This window comes from Coturnix japonica, chromosome 2, assembly GCF_054131305.1.
Source record: "Coturnix japonica strain WE chromosome 2, WE-NBRP24, whole genome shotgun sequence".
NCBI lineage: Eukaryota > Metazoa > Chordata > Aves > Galliformes > Phasianidae > Coturnix > Coturnix japonica.
In genome coordinates, this window is record NC_140664.1 from 108,100,377 (window position 1) to 108,121,992 (window position 21,616).

Below are 21,616 nucleotides of genomic sequence, written 5' to 3' on the forward strand. Positions count from 1 at the left end.
GAAGTGCCGTTAAGTTTATCTGCTCCCTGTAGAGTCTCACAAGCTCATCTATTCGTTTCTAAAACATTACATATGTGCCATAATGTTCACATATGTGTAAGCTCTGCACCGTGCAAGTAGAATGCACAGCAGAATGAAACATAAAGGATGATTTATGAGAGAGTGTAAACACTCGCATGCTGATTGTGTTTTGATCACTTACTAATTTGCTGGCAAATGTGTGGGCAGAGCTCAAGCTGCAGTTGTGCCAACAGTGTGACATTGAAATTCATCAGCAGAATCCACGATACACCAGCAGTACTCTGATTATGTATAAAGCTTGCCTTAGAAATTTAAGATGCCTCTGTATGGTTGTGATGCATGGGATTGTTTTCAGTCCTCAGTGCTGTTCTATGAAACCTGCATTAGAAAAGTAAAGGATTATTTATATGCTGTGTATCCTAAAGTAGATTTGGGTGAGGGGTTGGGTGTTGGAGTGTGATGCATTATATGGAAATTGAGTTGGTTCCCACTTTGAAATGAAGGATCTAACAAAATACCACTTCTGAATAAAATATAATAATGAAATCTTGTACCTATCTGTATGAGACAAGCTTATTCTCCCTATGTTTTCTACTTGTAACCAGCTACTTTAGTGATTTTTTCCTGTTATTTCATAACAAAAATGCATGTTCAGCTCACTCAGATGAGAACTCTATCTGGGAGACAGGAGCTACTGCTTTGTAGTCCTGTTTTTCCTCCTTGGAGCCATGTACAATAATGGCTCACTGTAGTGGCGAGTAGTCTCCTTCCTTCTTAGACTAAATAGCAGGAAAGTAATCTGTGGAGACTGTCAGCATGAAGGTAGACAGAGTGTTTTTCTACTTATTTGAGTCTCCTAAAATAATCTCAAAGAAAGTTGCTACTAAGTGCTTTGCAACTCAACTGAACTGAAAAAAGAGTAATACAGTTTTATATTAGCAATGAGTTTTTGCATTTGCTTATTTATGACGTGGTAGAAACTTCCACAGAAGAGAGTAGTGGACTATGCGGGTAACAAGGGGCTGTGCAAATGCACTTGAAATACAAGCCTCACTATATATATTTGTAGCCAGGAGCCATCAACTGTAGTAGTTTAGTTTGTTGTGAGCCTTGCATTTCTGAGCAATAAACAGAGCTCAGATCTTATAAGGTGTGTCTGGGACTGTGCATATGAGAGGTAAGAAACCTCTCAATCCTCTTCACTGTGTCTTTGTGGAAATTGATTGTTTTCCTGTGGAGGCAGTGATGCCTTCCTGCTACCATTTCCTGGCCTCACACTATCCACTATGGAGGTAGGAAGACCTGCTGATACAGCTAAGCAGTCTTGCCTGCAAAGTCAGTTCAGGGATCTATTAGTTTGGCATATGTGGTTCAAGGTACAAAATTTCCCTAAAAATACAAAGAAACTGTTGTGTAAAATACTGCTGCGTTCAGGCAGGAGGAGGAGCAAGGTCTTCATAGTCAGTTGTACAGTGCCAGAGTATTCTTTAAATCTGAAGGGCAGGATGAGAAACATGCTTGTGACAATGCAAGAGTTCTTAGTGTTCATAGAGTACAGAACTGTTTATGTAGTATATTTTAAAAACAGCTATTTCATCATTTATTTTAGCAAGGAAAGGTAAGGTTGTGTTTTTTTCCTTTTTCTTTCAATTAGTTGCTCTCTTTTGTGTCACGGAGATGACAAAACGGAGTGCTTGCCTCTGGGGGAGACTGCTGATAATAAAGTATACAGCTCAAGTTCAAGGGGAAGGTGCTGCCGAAGTAACTTTTATGATAGTGTGTTTAGTCTGAAAAAAAGGTTGAACATGCTGGGAATATAAATGAGAACAGAGAGCCACTAAACCAGATGGTCAAAAAGCCTTCATAAGCTAATGAAATAGTTAGGAATGTATCTTTTCTTTTACAGCATTTAGATATGCCAGCACATCCTTAGCCCACATAGATCATGGTGTCTGCAGTACCTGTTCCATAAATGGGGTTCTGACTTGCATAGATGAATACATAGGTGGGCATTTGTGGTACCTACAGAAACTCACCAAAAGTTGATGCAATGTAGTATGTGGTCTTCAGCCCATAAGGCATGTGTATAACTTCAAGTAGGTGAAAGGAACGGAATTTATTCTGGCACATCAAAATGCAAGGGCTGTGTTTTTTAAGGACAAACTCTGGAACAGCGGTGGACAGTGAGGGTAGCTTTAATAGCTGCTTGATGTGTTAGTCTCAGTCAGTTGTTACAGTTGGACTTTCAGAGGAAAATGTGTTTCCAAGCACCTGTTATTAATGTGCTTGAAAGAGCTGGCTATTACTAACTTAAAATGCCTCACTACACATGGAGTGTTTTTCACAGAACTTAAGCATAACGCTATGTTTCCACAGATTCCTTGCATGGAACAATGGATGGAGTATTTCTCTTTGAAGATGTTGCCGTGGAAGACAATAAAACCATGCAGGGCTATGATGCTATTGTCGTAGAGCAGTGGACTGTACTGAAGGTATGTTTTTCTTCTTTGCTTTTTTTTTATAAAAAATAAATCAAAACACCCCAAGACTGGAGTTATACTCCTGTACTTTTACTTCAGCAGTGCATGCAAGTAATGGAGGTAAAGGGGTCAGTGTTAACGGTAATGCCAGGTGAACCACACTCTGTGTTTGAACAATGCTTATTTGGTTTTGATGCATTCCTTACTTTAATGGGGGAAGAAGCTGGGAGGAAGAGCTGTGTGGGTGTGGTACACAAATAGGTATTAAAAAGCTGGGATTAAAATCATTGCAATAAGAAGCAAAAAGAAAATAAGGGGAAAAAAATCATTGCCTAACTTTCACAAGTTTATTATTATTGTTATAATTTGATTGCTCTAGTCTGCATGAAATAGATGTTACGTATCTATTATAGGTTGGATGGGGCCCTGGGCAGCCTGGTCTTGTATTAAATATGGAGGTTGGCAGTCCTGCCTGTGGCAGGGGGGTTGGAGCTTAATGATCCATGAGGTCCCTTCCAACCCAAGCCATTCTATGATTTATAAAGGCCATGCCTCATCTTCCAGCTTGGGATAAATTGTAAATGGTGTGAAATCCTAGGAAAGACTTAAGGCAGGGCACAACATCTGCCAGAAGTATGGATTAAGGAAAAATGGGACAGATGCTAGACTAAATGTGCAAAAGGAGACTAGGATTAGGACTTTGGTCATTAGTTGATGAGTTTGAAGTGTAGCAAGAAATGAGCATATTATAATGGCTAGAAACTTCTTGAAGAACAATGAAATGTGTTAACAGCAGCTTTTCTTGTGCTCATGTGCATCTAAAAAAGTGATACCTGTATTTAATTTAATATTATTCCAGTTATTACAGACCTAAAAAAAACCAACAACATACAGGTATGATTTATTTTTAGGGTCAAGTTGTGGTATTGCAGAGTTTTGGGGTAATGACAGATGGTTTCATGAAAGCATTTAGGTTAGTGCTGAGTAAGAAGGCAAATGTCAAGAGGCATTAATGTTAACCGAATGTTAAAAACTGCTTGGAGAAGAATAGAGTGTGATATAGCAAGCATACACTGCATACACTGCTGTATACTGCTGTATAAGTCATGGTTTAGTGGCACCTTTTTTCATAAGGTTATGTTAACACTGAAAATGTCCAGAGAATAGTAATGGGAGTGATCAGCCAAACAGACAGCTTCCATACTGGGAAGTCCGTACATGGTGTGTACTTCAGCCTGGGAAAAAGAAAAGTTGCAGGTAACAGAATAGGTAGAGGTCTCCTAAATCATAGGAGACATTTGAATAGGGGTTGACTTTTTGCTTTCTTTGGCAGTATAAGATTTGAGAGGCTTCAAATGTGACTAGTCAAGGACCAGGTGCAAAATAGAAAAAAGAAGTAATTCAGGTCATATGTCAGACAACAGGAAGGAAATCAGTAGAACGTATTTCTGGAGAACGCTGTGGCTTCAAAAAGGCTATGTGGGTTCAAGTAGAAACTGGAAAAGATACTGTGATTTTTCTCTATCTTTTCTATATCCATGCACCTATACAAGCATTTATTCGGATTAGCTATGTGTTTCTAAACTGAACCCCATGATCCTCCCCACATACTATGTCTCACTTCACATCACACATTGCTTTCAGTAGAAACTAAACCTGATGTTGTGCTGAGGAAATACGTAAAATATCTGGGGCAAGTATCCTATGTGCCTGCCCTGCTATTACTGTGCCTGAGCTGTCCCATATAGCCACACTGGGGATAGCTTTCTGAGATAAGTAGATTCTTGATCTGAATCAGTTTGGCTCAGACAGCCAGCGAGAGGCTCTCTGAGACTCAAGGCTATTGTAATGCAGTTATGCATAATGCTCTCTGCACCTCTTAGTTTGCTCTTGGTGGACACGAGTTTGCCTCAAACTACGATGCGGACATCTGATAATGAGAACCAGTGATGGCAATAACTGTAGGACACAGCAGAGGAGCGTCTTCGAGCATGGCCACTTGAAGTGTTAGAGCCCTGGAAGGTAGTACATTGTTTGCATGAATTCTAGCCTTGATGCCTTTCTCCCCCAAGCTGGAGGCACAGCTGGCCAACAGATTAAGGCATCAACCAGTGAAAGCCATCTGGTGTGTCAAGAGACGCTGTAATGCTGCATACCATGTCTGTGTGAGGGCTAACATGAAGAGTCTCTAGTTCCAGATGTAAGATTTGGTAGGTCTATGTGCAACTTCAGAAACTAGCTGATAGCATGTACTCAACTTGTTGGTGTGATCAGATGGTTCTCTGCTGGCAATTTTGTCCTTCTGAGATCAATAGCCTCATTTAGTGACACTATGAATATGTTACCCACCAATGAGAAAATGGAGGAATAGAGAAAAAAGTATGATGAAGGATGATGAGGCAAAGTAGAACTCTTGGAAAGCCCCTACCCACATAGAGACAGCAGTGCTGGCCACCTTTTTTGTTCCCTTAAGATTTAAGTAACTGCGTGGACATTTCCTGCCCCATGTTTTCTGAGAGACAATAGGAATTGGTAAGTAAAGTCATTAAATGATGAAGAAATACTGGAAGCCAAGGGAATCTGTGGGCATTTGCCCAGTGTCCTGACTAGAAAATGAAGTAGTCTGTCATTTGAACTTCCTTGGTATCCACCTTTATTTATAGTGAGCATGGAATGGCAAATGGGCAGAGATATAGAGGGAAAGAGAGTTCAGTATTGATAGGAGATGCCCTGGATGCTTTTTTTTATATTCTTGGTAGATCAAAATGTTACCAGCAATGGAATGCCTCATTAATGCAGAATTTCATATTTTTGCATACAGGTTTAGCTGTGGTTTAGATTAACCTTTTCCATTTGTCTTTTTTGTTTATACCAAGGCATCAGTGGAAGCACTGATGGACAGCATGACATGAACATGTATAATGGATCCTTACTTAAAGTTTGTATCAGATAGGATGTCTGGAAGAGCTATTGACCTGTTCAGATGTGGTCTGAACTGTGCAAATGTATTGTGCTGTATCCCAGTTAGGAATAAGGAACAAACAAACTGAATTAATCCTGGCCACAACAAAAGAAAGCTGTTCAATGCAGGATGACATACAGCATGTACTGATGCTCTCAGGAATAAAATAAAATCTAGAGAACCTTTCTCAGTTAAAAGATAAAGTTTTGCTGTTTAATTGTAAAAGAAAAAAGAGGGGCTGGCACACCTCTTAGTGGGGAATGTGCTGCCTTTTTAATTGCAAAGGCTAAAAGAGAAAACAAGCTGAACAATGTGATGCACTGGTTATGTGTGTAAAATGTCAGTCTGTAGAGGATGTAAAGCTTGCAGCTGTCACAGTATGTGGTCCCGCCAAGCAGCAGACAGGATGTAATAGCTCTGAGTGATTTAACTCTTTCTCCTCGAGCAAAGCAGAGCTGTCACATCCTCTGTGAATGACCAGAGGAATTCTAATGACAAAATGCTGCTCTCATTCCTATCATTTTAACTCTAAAAACGTCAGGGCGCATTATTTCCACAGCAGTCTCTGAGATCTGTTGCTAGAACTTATATGATGGGTTTAATTCTGCTTGCCTAGGCAAATGTGGGTAGACAGCTCTGATTAATCAAAACCTGTGTGATTTCCCCCTCCCCAACTCTAATCTGTCACCTTCTCTTCACCATTAGCTTAGACAAAACAGCCAGTAGTGTCTTTCAAGTTGAGTGCTACAATGTTTGTTTTAGATTTCCACATTGTTCTTTTTTGAAAGTCTTGTTCGTTCTGAAAATACTGTCCTTAATTTACAGTATTTTCTCATTGAAAATCCTCAGCCAGTGATTCATCGCTTTCTTCTTTTTCACTATTACCATGTCTTTGGTACATTAGCATGAATTAATATCTCAGATACATCAGTGTTGCCATTTCCCTGGCAAAACTGAATGGGGTCAGCGTCTGCTGTAGACACGATAAACCTTTTACAGTGTGACATATCAAAAGATTTAAAAATGATCTCTGTTAAGCCTGTGTTGCAAGTTGCCTTAATGTAAGCCTTTGGAAATATTCTCTGGAAACGAAGATTTGATTTGACTGTAGATTTGATTTAGGTCATGTCAGTTAAGCTATGTTTTACTGTCTTTAGCTATAGGAGAAAGGAGTGACTGGGTCAGCAAAAGAGCTGATGGCGATTGGTATGAAATGCAGTCCTAAGAGTGACTCAGTACCATCCAAAAGACAAATATGTGTGCCTGGACATAGTATTCCAGTATTTTGCCCCTTGATGCTAAGCTAAACAGAACCTTCAGGAGGCCGTTATCTTTAACAGGTTTTTGTAGTTGTTGTTTCTTTTCTCTAAGATACAAAAGCAGCATAAATACATCTGTGTTTGTCTACTGATCTCAATAGTTGTGCCCTACATAGGATTAAAACACACTGGCTAATTTTCCTTTGGTTTTGTTGATGAATTTAGCAGTACTTTTTTGTAGTGCTGGAAGTACTGTAGTTTGGCAAAGCCAACATATCTTCCCAGTGAGTAAAGGGCACTTGAAGTAAGCAGGCAGAAAAGCACAGGGTTCATAACTATCTCAATTTAAAAAACATAAAAATAATCATGTTCTGTCTGACATGGCTTGTTTAGGTTGGTGGCAGGATCACAGATAAGTATTAGTTCTCTGCTCACCCATAAAAACTTTCAGAAAAAAAAAAGAGAATACCAGACCTGAACTTCCCATGTGAGAACAAACTGAAAAGAAGCATTTCAGACCTCTTTTACACTTTATAAAGAATCACAAAGGGCACAAGTCTGGTTTCTTTTTCACAGCAGGTCACCTTAGGCCAGACAGTAGGACCTGTCTTATGTACCTCTTTGACCCTGAGCTGCTGCTGGATGATGCCCCGGCATTTTGAGTAGCACAGAAGGCAGCTGCTGGGCTGCCATCAATTGCATATGCTACCCTGCATGTTAGTGAAAGGTGTTTTTGAGGCCTCCTCTGCTGTTGACTTGAACCTGTTGCCGTAGAACATCTGTTTTTCAGATGTGCTTCTTGTAGATTTTTCATTTCGGGATGATAAAGTGATGCACAGAGCTTATTTGGACCAGGGTGAGAGTAACTTAGAACTGAAAGACATTACACCAGGGAAGCTGCGTGCAGAAGCTTCATGTGTGTGTGCTAATGAAGCCTGGCTTGTACTAGTTCTCAGACAGTGTTTAGCTATTACTGTTGTTGTTGTTCCTAGAACAGTTTGTGGATAGATGGTTAAATTGGCATTCACCTGAAGACACAGCATGCAAATGTCGCAGGAATTATAAGACTGAAAATGCCAGAGTTATTTAAGAAAACGTTCTGATGGATTGCTAGATCATGTTTATTTCTTCTGCTCTGTGGCCAGTTATGCGGAACTGTGCTGTCATGTGCATATCCCCTATGTAGTATTAAGTTCAGGAGATTCTGTCAGACATTTCCGTGCTTCCTATGAGGAGAATCCTCTCCATTCTCATGTAACGCGTTCACCTTGGGGAGCTTTTGCTACCTGTCCTCTGCTTCTATAAACGCAGAATTCCATTGCTATTCAAACGTGCTGCTGTCTTACGCATGCAGGCAATACCAGAAGTACTCAAACATTTTGAAGAGTTTATACTTATGCCAGAAGGTTGGATATGCCTCACTGAAGTTACTGAGAGAAGTGGACTTAGTGGGCATAGGAAGCTTTTTAGTTGTTTATTTTACTTTATGCTATGTGTGGAGGCAGATGTGGATGGTACTCAGCAGCACACATGTGTATGGCAATTGCGAATGGATACACTTGAATCTCAGGAAAAAATGCCTTCACAGGATGCCTCCCAGCTTAGTGCTGCAGATTTGTATGTTCTTAAAAATACTTCGCAGTCCATTAATTCACATATAATAAGAAACCTTACTAAGAAATATAAATTAAATTAATCCGATATCATGAGCAAAAGGCTGTCTTCTTGTTCTGGCTTTCTGTTTCCCCACACTGCTCTGCTGTAAAGCTGGCAGGCTTCTCATGCATGTCTGCTGACAAGGCTCTGTAGTATATTACAGGCTGAGATTTAGGAGTTCATTGTTAAAGGAGCGCGGTGCAGTTTTTTTGCTGCAGCACTTGTGAAACTTCTCTTTTGCTTGCAATAGATAGTTTTAGTGGATCGATAGCGTTACATTATTAAGAGAAAATGCTTTATGAAATGAGTTTAAAGCAGGAATGGACAAATCATTCCCAAATTTAGAGCTTGGGCTCAGTCTCTTTTTCTTCTGTATTACGACAGCCATCAAATATTTGAAGCGTTCTTGTACCAGGTCATTTTCAGGCAGCCCATATATTTTATTTATCTCATTTTATTTTCTCTCTTTTTCACAAGGTGCCCGTGTTGCTTTCACCACCATCCTCTTTCTCTATCCAATGAAAAAGATGCAACTTTAGCAGTGATGGAAGCTGGTAGTCTGTTGCACACTGCATTTTCATGGGCTCTCTTCTGTGTTTGTGTAGGGAGCTGGGTAGGAATGTGCTGTCTGTTCCCCTCCCCACAAACAATAGCTTGAGCCTACTTAAAAGCTGTTGTGTTTTTAACTTTCCATCCTCTTTGCCATCTGTCCGTGGGCCTTAGCATGAGGTCTGTTAGGATTTGCTTGTAAAGGTTTTATTAAGATTTATTTAATAGGATTTGCAGTCTTCCACTCTTTAATCCACATTGGAGAAAAATATTAAACAGTGACAATCCATAGCTGCCCTGTAAATAAATCACGTTCACTTAACCCAGGAAAGAATGATTTCTGATGAACTTCTGTCTGTCTCACAAGAGCTTAGTAGCTGCTGCGTTTATTCTGTTGCTGTGGTTAAAATTGCCACAGTAAAAGGGAAAAAGAAAGAAAAATAGTTAATGCAGTTGTTTGCGTGGTTTGCCCTAGATATTATCTTTGTCATTTTTTAATCATACTTTTTATTCCTTTCTAATGAGCAGAAGCTGCTGTGAAAGGAAGAAAAGGCTGAAAACAAACAATACAAGCACAGAAAAAAATGAATTCTTTTCATGTGATGTGAGCCAAGGGAAAAACCTCACTCACTGTGCTCCGGCTTCTTGACACTCCAGGTGTGATCAGAGATGACTTACCATCCATTGGAGAGTGGGAAACAAGTTAATTAAAATTTTCCACCCTCTCACTGAATGAAACATCTCCCGGTTTGAGATGCGTTATGTGAACACCTCTTGTTCAGCAGAGATCTGACATGTACCTTCCCTTCCTACTGGTTTTCAAATTCAGATCTGTTAGCTAGAAAGAGCATTGAAATTTCCTCTTAAGAAATAGAAATTAAATTACCATTCTTGCAAATAATGGTCAGTCTTACAAGAACATTATTGTTTATAAAATATAAAATGAATATGAAATGCTGCTTTTTCGCTGTGTCCAGCCCCCAGTGTATTGTTTGTTTGGATGCATTTTTGCCTAGGGAAGCATTTTAGGTGGCACTTATTCTTTGTGCTCTGTCCTAAAGGTCTGTGTGACTGTGGTTTTCTGCTTGAGGCCAGTTTCCAGTCCTGGGTTAGGACTGCAGATGATGATTCAGGAGTGGGAATATAATTCATTTATGTGGTCTTAAAGCTGCTATTATCTATATTTGCAAATGAGGAGCTAGCAACGCATGTGAATTCTGCCTGTTGGCTCAGGAGACTGTCCTTTCTCTTGTCCATTGCCTTCCAACAGTCAGTTGTTGGCAGTGGGTTATTCCCCTGGGGAGAGGTGTGGTGCCCAGTGGTACCAAGGCCTCACTCAGAGCAGGTGGGGCTGAGAGAGTTGTGCCTTAATGTACGTTGCCTTCCCGGTCTGAAGAAGGAACTGAAGAAGAACCCGTCTGACTTCTGGAGTTTCTCCTTCTACTGCATGGGAACTAGGAAGCACAGCGTCATCTCTGCAGGTGGTGCTTAACTCTGACAGGTCAGATGGGTCCCAGCCTCCTTTTGCCCTGTGGGGGCAGGGCTGTGGCAGTGGGGACAGTGTGGCCTCACACTCCAGGTTCTGCAGCAGCCAGGCAAGCTCTGCATGGTACCAGTGTCCCTCCTCATTGCTGTCATCCTGTTGATTTTTGACATGTGTGTGTATGTGTCCTTATGCAAGGAGAAAGGTCTCCTCAGTGTTCTCTGACCTTAGGCAATGAATTCAAAATAGGAATCCTGTTTGTAGCATGGGAGGTTGTTTGGGACTCAAACAAGGTCTGCTGCACCGGTGTTTCCTGACCCGCTGGTCTAATGCTCTCCAGATGAGTGAGCTCCCTCTGGTTTGTCATCTATGAATGCTTTGAGAGAGGGAATGTTTTGCTCAGCTCTTACCATGTGTCCCTCCAGGTGTCTGGAGAAGGGCTGGCAGCGGTGATGCTCTGACCTCATTCCTGGTGCTCATGTTTTCATCATTTGTGGAAAGCTTTGTTGACCAGCCTGATAAAGCTCAGTGTGTGATTGATCTCTTTCCTTGAGACATTAGCTGCTAAAGGCATCTGGACGTGTTATCCTTTCTGCATTACTCTTGCAAACACTGTTTTGAAAGCTCAGAAGCAGGAGGACATTCCCGTCTTATAGCAGGTACAGAGAGTGGGAAGGGTAAGGAGGAGAATGAGAGTCTATGGAGGCACCAAACTGCCCGCGATCCCAGCTGGGGGATCAGTCCTGATGGCTTCAGGGGAAATCAGTAATTATCAGTTCTGTGTATCACAGATACATGCTGGTGCTGCAAAGCAGCTGCATGCATAAAAGGCCCTGAGAGCCTCTGTACAGATATCAGAGCGACACGAGCTGAGTGTTCTCTTACAGTCGAATGTAGAATTTTCACATATTCTTTCTTTTCTTTTTTTAAGCAGGAGTGGTAGAGCTTCTTGGGCTATTTGCAGTCAAGATGAGATTTTAATAGGTGGAGTCAGGCAGTCATTCAGTTACGAAGATATCAAGTGACCTATATTACATTCATTAGAAGAAAGGAATAGCTGAAGTTGGAAATCACTAAGATAATTTGAAGTACTACAGGAGGATTTGGATTAGTTCTGGCCAGATGACTATTTCTACAGAATAAATGGATTTTTTGGAGCAGCCCTGAGGAAAATAGAGAAAATTATTGTGCTGAGAATTGGCAATTAAAACTACTTGCGTGCACATTAAACCAGTCTAAGAGCTTGAGCTTTCTGGCAGATCTGATTATTATTTCAGCGGGATACAGCTATATTTGTAGAGGCTAGTAGTATCATTTCTCTGTTTTGTATCTATTAAGATCCAAAACAAGTAAATACGCTCTAGCATCTATTCTGAAGTTAGTGGAAGTCTTGGCAATTAGACACTGGAGCAGTCTTTGTTGAAATCACCAGTGTGAATTACATGCTTTGCCATCTATTAGAAAGAGCGTTAGCAAGGCTGTCTTGTGTATATCTGAAAGGCAGCGTTTTTGGTCTTGCCCACAGATTTCCTGATTCAAAATAAGCAAGGAGGCAGCGTGTATTCATGGGTAACGCTGTGGTTCTGTAGTACAAGGAACAGACTTGTACTTAGGTTTTGTTTCTGTTGTTGGCCATTTTGCTCTTGATCCATCACTGTAGAGTTGCCCAATTGATTTGGTGCAGCCTAGATAAGCGCAGAATCTGGGCAAAGCACTGTTGTCATGGTGTCAGTGTTTTTGTTTGGGAGGGATACTTGATAAAATACAATGGGTTTGTTCTGTTCAGGTCTGGAATCATTTGAAGCATGGATACTTTAGGCAGAATAAAGAATTAACAACTACAAAATCACATATGTTTATCATTCTAAGCAAACTCATTTAACAGGTTAGGATGAGCTGGTGGTCATTCCCGTGCCTCATGTTTTCCTTGGCCAGCTGGACATACAGCTTCACCACAAAACACCTCTCCTCCTTCCAGAAAAGCTGTAAGTCATAATGAATGTCACGCTGCAAAAGCTGATGTTAACTGCTTATTCTTCTCTCCTAGGGGGTGGAAGTGCAGACAGACTATGTTCCACTGCTGAATTCCCTTGCCATGTATGGCTGGCAGCTGACGTGCGTCCTTCCTACTCCGATTGTGAAGACAAACAGGTAGGGAGAGTGAGCACTGCTTTTCAGCCACTGCCTGTGCACCACAAGCAATTCTCTGCACAGTTAGCATGGATTTTCTTGCCCACGTTCAGTGCCTTTGCAAACGCTCCTGCAGCTGTTCTCTGGGTTTTCTGAGTACCACAAGCCATGTTAGGCAGGAAGTACGTGTCTGGTGGGCAGAAGAATGAAAAATGGCTCTGTGGTTTCTGCATATATTTTCTGGTTATCATCTCTGTGTTAAAAATAAATAAATAAATCCCTGCTCTGGTTCTCTCACTTAGTAGCTCCACTTTGAGCAAAAGCAAAACCTATGATAATGTTTGGAGTGAGATGTTGCCTATTTGAAGCAAATTAATTTCATTCTTAATTACTGTCTCGCTAATGCTGATGGTACACACAGTCTAGCTGAGCAGAACCATGTCCAATTATTGTGTCATTACTCTGGTAGCCTTGTTTGCATATGTAGTCATTGTGTGGGGTCTGCATTGCTATTATTAATATTCAGAGATGTCAGGCATAAATGCATGTCACTTAAAAATACTCTTTCTAATGGTGGTGAATAAACAGTCACCCTGCTTGTTTATCATGAAGATGGAGCATTCTGGATTTACCCTAATCAGGAATATATTTATATATAAACCAGTGTAATTGGTCGTGATATTTTTTTTTTAGCTGAAGAAAGGAAAAATTAGCCCAGCTCCTTTAGAGAGATGGATGAAGACTGTTCCTACACATAAAAGCCTAAAAAGTAAAGGCCATCTGTGCTAGTATATTAAAGTCTTTCATGTACATTTAAATATAGGAACAAATGGAAAATCGTAATTATGATATGTAAGCCTTGTCCTTTAAGGGTGTGTATAAAGATATTGTTTTCTCTTCTGGTTTTCTGTATTCCTTTTATAACTCCGGTAATACAGGCAAGGTTGGCAGTGCAGAAGGGCACCCGATCCAACTGCTGCTGGCATTTGCTTGTGCTTCCTGCCTTGCTGCACACCTGTGGGGCACACACAGCCCCATCAGGGCCACGCACATGCACCACAGGTTTCTTGCTTTTTCTTCAAAACAACTTCTTTTGTTTTCAATCTAATTCTAAAACGTTCAGCTAGAGCATGTCACAGTCACAGTCTCTATCAGGGTAATCGGTTGATCGTTTTTCCCCCCAAATGCCAGGCTGCTTAGAGACACTGGGGACAAGCAGTGTTCAGGTCATTCTTCATTTTGTTCTTCTTTGACCTGCAGAAATAAATGACTGAGATGGATTTTTGCTTTGAGTGATGCTGCATGTGAATTTAATTCATTCTCAGGAGTGTGCATTTGTTTCTTTTCAGGGAAGGGAATTTATCTACAAAGCAAATTGTATTTCTTCAGAGACCTTCTTTGCCCCAGAAAGCAAAGAAAAAAGAATCGAAGGTAAATAAACCCATGTTCCTGGTTTCTTTGGGCTTTTTTTGTGGGTTGAATTTTAATATTGTAATTGATTTCCCAAAGAAGTAGAAATGGCTTATTGAACCTCTCTGTCATAAAGCAGCCTGGTAAACTGAAGCAAGACACAAGGAATTGGACTGTACGAATGAAAGAAGCAGATACTCAGACGATGTGAAAGCTCATGTGTTTTGTTCTCTGTTGGACTCATGGCAGCAGAAGAGGTGTAGAATTCTCTTTACAGCTCTGTCATAAACCTGCACATGTGACCTAAAAATCTCTGCCCACATTCACTATCTGCAAAGCGGAACCAGTACTGTTGTCTCTTACCTTGTTTCTATCTTGTGCTAGAATGTTAACAAATTCTGCTAGAATTTAAGCACAAAGCCCCCTGAATCCAGCTAAATTATCTGAGAACGCAGCTGACAGCTAATAATACACATATGTGGATAAACATCCATATTCCCATTTCCCTTTTTAAAAGCATAACAGTGGAAACCCCCACCCAGCTGTGTCATGCTGAAGGGGAAATACTGGCATTGGGCAAGGGCTGACCTTCCTCTTGTGTAGGAATTTGCCTTGCCCTTTCTGTGTATAAGGGAAGGATCAGCAAGCCGGGTGAAGTACAGAAAAGCTCCCTGAGTCCACGTGATGAGGAGGTTACTAATAGTGCTTCATTTTGATTCTGTTTTATTCTCTGCGATTGCTGAGTGCTGGCTGGCCAGATGTCATCAGCAGGATTGCTGTGCTCACAGCTGAGCTACAGTAGGATATGGGAAATGCTAAGTAGAGCTCAGCACTGAGAGCACTGTAGCTGGTGTTCAGGTAATTGCAGATAGTTTTCATCTAGAAAGCCCTCACTGGATCGGAGCCAGTGAGTCACCTTTGTGAGAGTCACATCTTAAATACAGCAGAGAACAGGATGGAGTCTGATCTAACCAAAACAGGAGAAAGCTGCTGTATAGGATTTATCCTTTCTTATTAGTGAAGCCAAAGCCCAGTTGTTGTGTGATGTTGCTACAAAGCCCATCTTTCTTGTTCCTCTTCTTTGTTTTTAAGTGATTAAAGCGATGTTGGGGTGCAGTGTCCATATTCAGTCATTCTTTTGGTGGGTGGCTGTAAGCAAAACAGAGCAGCAGTATGAGTCTGATTTCTTGTACTGTAATAACAAATGCATACCATCCAGATGACTCGATGATTTGTTTACATTTTTTTTTTCATTTGGGGATATAAAAACTTACTTAACTATGTTGGGTTGACAAAACAAAGGGTTTACTTGTTGGCAGCGTTAAATATACAGACGTACTTAGGGGCAAAAATTACTAATGCATTTTCAGTCTGAAGGTCAAGAAAAATGGGGTGCATTGGTTATGATCATACAGATGTCTGTAAGACTTGCTCAGCCTCTCTGAACAGCTGTTAGGAAGCACTTCAAAGATGCCAAACCTCTAGAGCCTGTAGAATTGAGATGTTATCTTTTGCTTAAACATCATTACAGTTTAGAGAAGGGAAAGAAAGCCTCCCCTGCATAAAACCAAGGATCTTGTGAAAACCTGTTTTTCTTTTTTTCTGTAATTTATTCATTTATATATTTTTTTTAACTTTATGTTCTGCGTAGGAGACACAAAGAGCATTTCTCCGTCTTCTTCATCAAATAAACTTAATACATTTTGAATCACTTTTTGCTTAAGGAATAAATAGTTAAACATTTATGAATGTGACTCTGTGCCTTGACCAGCTTTGACACAGCACATGGTTACAGTGGGAAAAAATGGCTTTTGCATTTCTGCCGCCCAGGAAGGTAGTGAGCACTGCCTCCAAGCCCATCCCTGAGTCTGCACCATCCTGGATGCCTCTGTGGTACATCCACAATCAGGGAGCTGCTGTGGGTTGAGTCAGCACTGGTGTGGGACTGGGTCAGGCTTTCCTTGGGAAGCTGAGTTTATTTTTTGATGAATTAAGACATATGTTAATGTCAGACCCCATGTATGTTAGACCTGTGCAGTCAGTATTTCAAGGTACTGCCACTTCTTTCTTTCTTGCTTGTTTTTTTAAGTAGTGGTTAAAGCAGTTCTTCTGCAATGGCAGCTGTGGTGAGTCTTGTGGTGAGAGCTGTATTGAGGCAGCTTCATGTGCTCTCATCACAAAGCCTTCATACTGTTCTGCGATTTAGGGTTTGGGGTATGGTGTTAGTTCTGCTGCTAGCCTGGTGGAAATCAAATTGGTAATGCCAAACGATTGCTTCCTCTGTCAGCACTTGTGCAGCTCTCTGGCCGTGCTTTCCACACAGTGCACACTGTCTGCCAGGCTGCTGTGCGCCTCGGCAGGGAAATGTCTTCTTGAAGGGAACCCAGCAAGCACGTTACACAGCAGATGCAGAGCGCATAGGTGTCTCCTGTCAGTGTGTCATAGACACACCTGTGCAGGCTCCAGTGATCTTGAAGCCATCTGATTTAGTCATGCAGTTTCTTAATCTCGTGTCTTTTTGACCAAAATTAGCTTTGAATTAAAATTAAGTAATGAAACATTTCTACTCAGGAAAGCAAATGTCAGCTTGAGACTGATATAAGTGGCCTTTAATATCTGTGTCTTTTATTTGTAGTTTCACTGGAGGTTCTCTAAAGAAGACATGCACAACAAACCAACAAAGAAATCAAGGAAGACTAAACTAAGTTCTGGGGAGAAGCAGACGACAGAGAAGCAGGAATTTGAAGTCACGGAGAACACGAGAAACTTAGCAGCACGGCTCTCGGCTGCATCAGGGCCTGGCTCTGAGCAGCAGCTGGATGGCATCATAGACCTGGGGAATGAAACGGCTGGGGCTGACAGCAGAGGCACCCTCCATGACGGGCTGTTGAAGGGCACGTGTCACACCAGTGCTGACGCTGGTGACACCGGTGGCAGTGATGTGCAGGCCTGTCCAAACCAGAGTGCACCCAACTGCTGTGTGGAGCAGGAGGCAGCGGGGCAGGACTGCACACCCGGGCCTGATGGCTGCCAGGGGATTGATGGTGCAGCAGCGGACGTGGAGCCTTCTTGTGAGTAAGGCTGACGGCTCTGGGGTTCTGTGAGTCATTGGTGTTAGCCAAGAGAAAAGAACAGATCTCGCTCATCATCTTCACTAACTCCATTGCTCAGTTCAGTGTTTCTTTGACATTGCACTTACTTTGCTCCTTAGCATGCCGGTATCTTGATGTTTTAGGTAACTACAGGGCCTGAGCTTTCTAATGGCAAAATCCTGTCCACTTTGCAGAGTAGGAAAGGCCATCCACTAGAGATACAACTGAAACTAAGAATAGGGACAGAAAACATGCTTGGGCTTTTCTGTGACTGAGATAGCAAAATAGGTTTGTATCTAGTGCAGGGCAAACGTTCCACTTGGTCAGAATTTATTGTCATGTTTTCTTGTCCACATACCTTTGCTGGAGAAGCTCTCGTGCCATATGCTAGTTTGTCATTAAGCTTGTAGTGTCATGAAAATGTTTTTTGAGCTTAAACAGGCTGAAATCGGAAAGCTTAGGTAAGACAGCCATATCTATATTTGTCTCCAATAGCAGAGTTGCCAGTGACATTTCCTCCTGAATTTTATCAGCTCTTGCAGATCTTCAAGCAATAAGCAAATCACAAACCTATTTTAGGCGCACTGAGTAAACAAAACTCATGATAAATTTGTGTGAGGCAGATGATCTCGATATAAAATGACATTTCCTATTCTGTTAAGCTTATGTTCTCTTTGCCAGTCGATGGTTCATTGAGGTTTCAGAAGGCAGGAAAACAGAGGACAAGTTAAGGCAGGTAAGATGTGCTTCTTTTAGTTGCTCTCTTCACCGAAGTTGGAATTCGATGTCATCTGACCCTCTCATGTCATTTTGCACCATTTCCTCACTGTTGTAAAATATGCTGTGGGAAAGAACTGAAGTGATGCAAATAGCAGAGCAGTGGCCTTTGCATGGCACTAGATGAAATTACAGAGTACAAATACCTTAATGGAGAACTTTTAAATGCAAGTAGTGGTTTTGGGACTGATACCAAGCAGAATTCCATTATGCTACCAACACTTTTTGTCTGGGGGAGCTACATTAAAATCCTTACAAGTGAATGTACATGTGTAATATAGTTTCTGAAACAACGTTCTCCAAGAACTTCAGTGTTCTGAGAGGTAGGAAGCAGTCGTTTCTCTCTTCTTTACCACCTTGATCCCTGTTTAGAAGTGGTCAAGCAATCAGATAGAAAGGTGAGATATGTCCTGAACGTCCTTGGGCTTTTTGTTCTGTTCCCTATTTTTAAGCAAGAGCTGGGTAAGCCATTTGTTGGCTTTTTCCCTCAACGAGTTTGTGCCCAATAATTCCCCTGTCTTTAAACCAAAATGCTGTACGATGAAAGAACTGTGTCCTGCATCAGCTGCACACCTGGTGTGGTTAAAAGCATCTTCTGTGCCTGAAAGTCATACAGCTTGGAGAGCACTGCAGAGAAGGGAAAAACATCCCATTTGGAGAATTCATTTAGTAGGGACAATGGCACTCAAGTTGAAACGGTTCCATTTCATACACACAAGGCACGGGAGGATTTTTTTTCGCTGACTGAAGAGTATTCATTTACAATTCGGTGGTTGAACCACAGGACTGTAAGTAACCTGCGGTATTTTTCAATTATTTCACTCTGTTTCTCCATATTAGGCTGAAGTTCCAGTAACCTCAAAAATTTGTTATTTCAGTTGTTCCACATACAGACAAGGTTTCTGCTCTGGACAGTTCTAAGTAGCTGTTTGCAACTTTTATTAGCATAAGATATTTCTACTGATTGTTTCTGTCTTAAGGACAAGCTTTATATTAATCTTGTTTAAAAAATGTACTGTATTTAATGAACATTTTACTAGTAAAAATGTTGCAATAGAATGAACTTGCCAAATACTTTTGAATAGAAAGTGTTCGACGGATTGCAGTTTGACCTTGTTTGCATCCCAACTGCTTACAAAACGAAAGAGAAATAAAGTTCACGAGGAGGTTTCCTATTTGTGGTGATTGCACAGCTGCTGATTATTTGTCCCCAAAAGGAGGAACTCAGGGTCTCTGCACGGTAAAGAAGTGAAGCTGCTGATGTCTGCCTTAGCACGTGTTGCTGAGTGCTGCGGAGCGAGCTGCTTGCTTGTCTGTCAGCAGTCTGGCGGAGCATGAGGAAGCTCAGTGCTCTAAGTGAAAGCCTGGTACGGAAATTCATTCCTGTAGCTGCTGGAGCGGCTTAAGGTTGGGAAGACTTGACAAGAAATGCATGTTTTTCAGCTTAAAAAGGGCAAACAGTTCAAGCGGTCATGTAATTATTTCCAGCCTGGAACTCTTTACTTGTTCTCAGTCAGTTCAGCAGTGTGGAGCCGTGTGTGTGCCATCCCCACACCCCTGTCTTGAGAAATGATGGAAAAGGGGTTTCATATTGAAACCGTGAGCAAGAGGTGGTGATAGGGAGGTTGAACCAAGGTGGGATGAAAGTCCTAAACGTTCGGACATCATCATAGTTTATGTGAACTTGCGAGAGAGGCTAAATGCGCAAAAGATGTGCCTGGCGCTTCATCTTGCAGAGCTTCTTTAATTTGGGCTGTGCACTGCAAAACAAAACGACTGAAATAATAGCTCAGAGTCACTTTAACACATGTGTGGCAATGAAGCTGTGTAGAAAACAACGCTGTTGTGAATTCTTTCTTCCTCATTTGGCTCCTGTATCAGCCTCGCTTTCTGCAGTAAGCGGTTGGTACCGCGCTTTCTCTTTGTAGTTCCTGTGACTCGGTACGTTTGCCTCAGGGAGCCAATTATAGGGCAGAAATAAAGCACTATCACATTTTCATGCAGGATTCTCATCATCCCATAACTTGAAAAGCATAAGAAGAGCCAGGTACTAATTTCTTGCTGAAAAACGCTCTACAAAGGTATGAGGAGTGATGGCCACCACTACAGTGTGCCCGTAGGTCTGGAGCCATGTTCGGCAGCAGGGATGTGCTTCTGGAGTTAAAGGCTGTCCAGGCACAGGGCTCAGGGCTTTTCCCTCAAAGCGTTTTCTCTCATTTGCTCTAAAAGCACTCTATGAACTAAAGCACTGCAATAACCCAGTAGTCACTGCTTTCTATTGAGTTAATGCAGATCCAATAGGAACACTTCAAACTCATTTGTACCTGATGAGCAAACAGTAAACTGAAAAAACGCCACAGGGGGAAAAACATTCAGTCTAGTGAGGCTGTAGCACAGGTAACTCACAGGCCACTGTTTCTCAGAAAACAAATAGCTAATGGTCTACTTTTTCCTCTTCCTTTAGCTGCTGGCAAGAATATTAGGCGAATAAATATTTCCTACAATTAAATACTATGCTTTGACAGTGTGAAGAGAATGTTTCTCCAGCTCAGCAGCTTCTGAGCAGCAGGGGTTGGTTTCTGTTTCCTTCAACAGCATCGCAGTCAGTTAATTATTTGTACAGCCTGTGTTTATATAGGTTAATTTACTTTCCTGCTTTTTTTGCCTTCAGTTACAGTGGAGTGAGATCCAAGGAGAGACTTGAAGGTGAAACTGAAGTTTCACTTCAAGGCCATTAAATTCTAGAAAGAAGATGCTTCCAAAGTATTCTTGTGTACCAGCAAGAAAAGGCTGTGCAGGCAGGGGAAGTTCATATTTGCAGCCACTCTACAGTACAGAATTCAAGTGTTCTTTGCCTTGTGGCAGCATAACCACTCAAGGTAAGAAAGAACTCATTAACAGCAACAGAGGTGATCGGTATGGGGTGAGTTACTTGTTTTTCCTTTGTCCATCTTTTGCTGCTGTGGTGAGCATTGGTGTGGCTGAGTTTGTAACATCCCTGTTACAGGCGGGTAACATCCCTTCACCCAGGCGGGTGAAGCTGTACAGTTAAAGAGATGTGTCCTTGCCCAATAGCTCTCAGTCTGAGTGTAACAGGGGATGACAGAAAGAGGTTAGAGGGAACGAAGATGATTACAGAAGCAAAGGGTTTAGAAATGCCTTTTGTTATGTCTATATTTTGGTATAACTCTGAGGAGCGGTTTGTGAAAGAGATGCAATTTGTGCTAAAGAAAGCATGTGCATTAAGGAAAAGAAATGGCAAACCACTTTATAATACACGTAGTAGTTTAAAAATTGTAACGAAAACAACATGCAAAGGTTTACCACAATTTTCTTACCATTCCACTGTAAAACACAGAGGAACCCAGTCTGGGTTTTATTTTAGGGCACTGACACTTACCCAGAGCCCAATTTATTGCACTTTTCCAAGAAAAGAACCCTGCTTCCTTCAAGCATCAAGCTCTGACCTGTCACTCGCCATCTTCATGAAAACAAACCCCCGTGGTTTTATTGTTCACGACAAGCACACTGTCCTATTTACATTCTGGAGTGAATGAACAAGAAACTGTTCCTTGCAGTAGGGTACTCAGGCACTTTCCCCTCATTTCAGTCAGAGGGAATGTGATGCGACGTTCCCTCTGGGCCTGCAGTGACTGACGGGGGACAAGCAGTTGCACCACGCGGGCAGTGTTGTACAGTACAGAAGCACCAGATGCACAGTACGGGGCTGCCACCACTAGGAGGTGAAGGCTTACAGACAGACCCTCAATGTGGTTCTGTCCCCTGAAAGCCTGAGA

The 21,616-nt window shown here is 41.6% G+C and overlaps 1 protein-coding gene across 2 annotated transcripts in view; it reads left to right on the plus strand.

Annotated features, from left to right (window-relative positions):
* RFTN1 (raftlin, lipid raft linker 1) overlaps window positions 1-18,994 on the plus strand; it is an 87,425-nt gene extending 68,431 nt beyond the window's left edge. For both annotated transcript variants that reach the window (XM_085540526.1, XM_015853776.3), the window contains exons 7-10: window positions 2,398-2,513; window positions 12,458-12,561; window positions 13,890-13,971; window positions 16,586-18,994. In XM_085540526.1, the coding sequence (XP_085396652.1) occupies window positions 2,398-2,513; window positions 12,458-12,561; window positions 13,890-13,971; window positions 16,586-17,029 (746 nt within the window). In that variant the 3' untranslated portion in view covers window positions 17,030-18,994. The remainder of the gene's footprint in view (window positions 1-2,397; window positions 2,514-12,457; window positions 12,562-13,889; window positions 13,972-16,585) is intronic.
* Window positions 18,995-21,616: the final 2,622 nt, after the last annotated feature.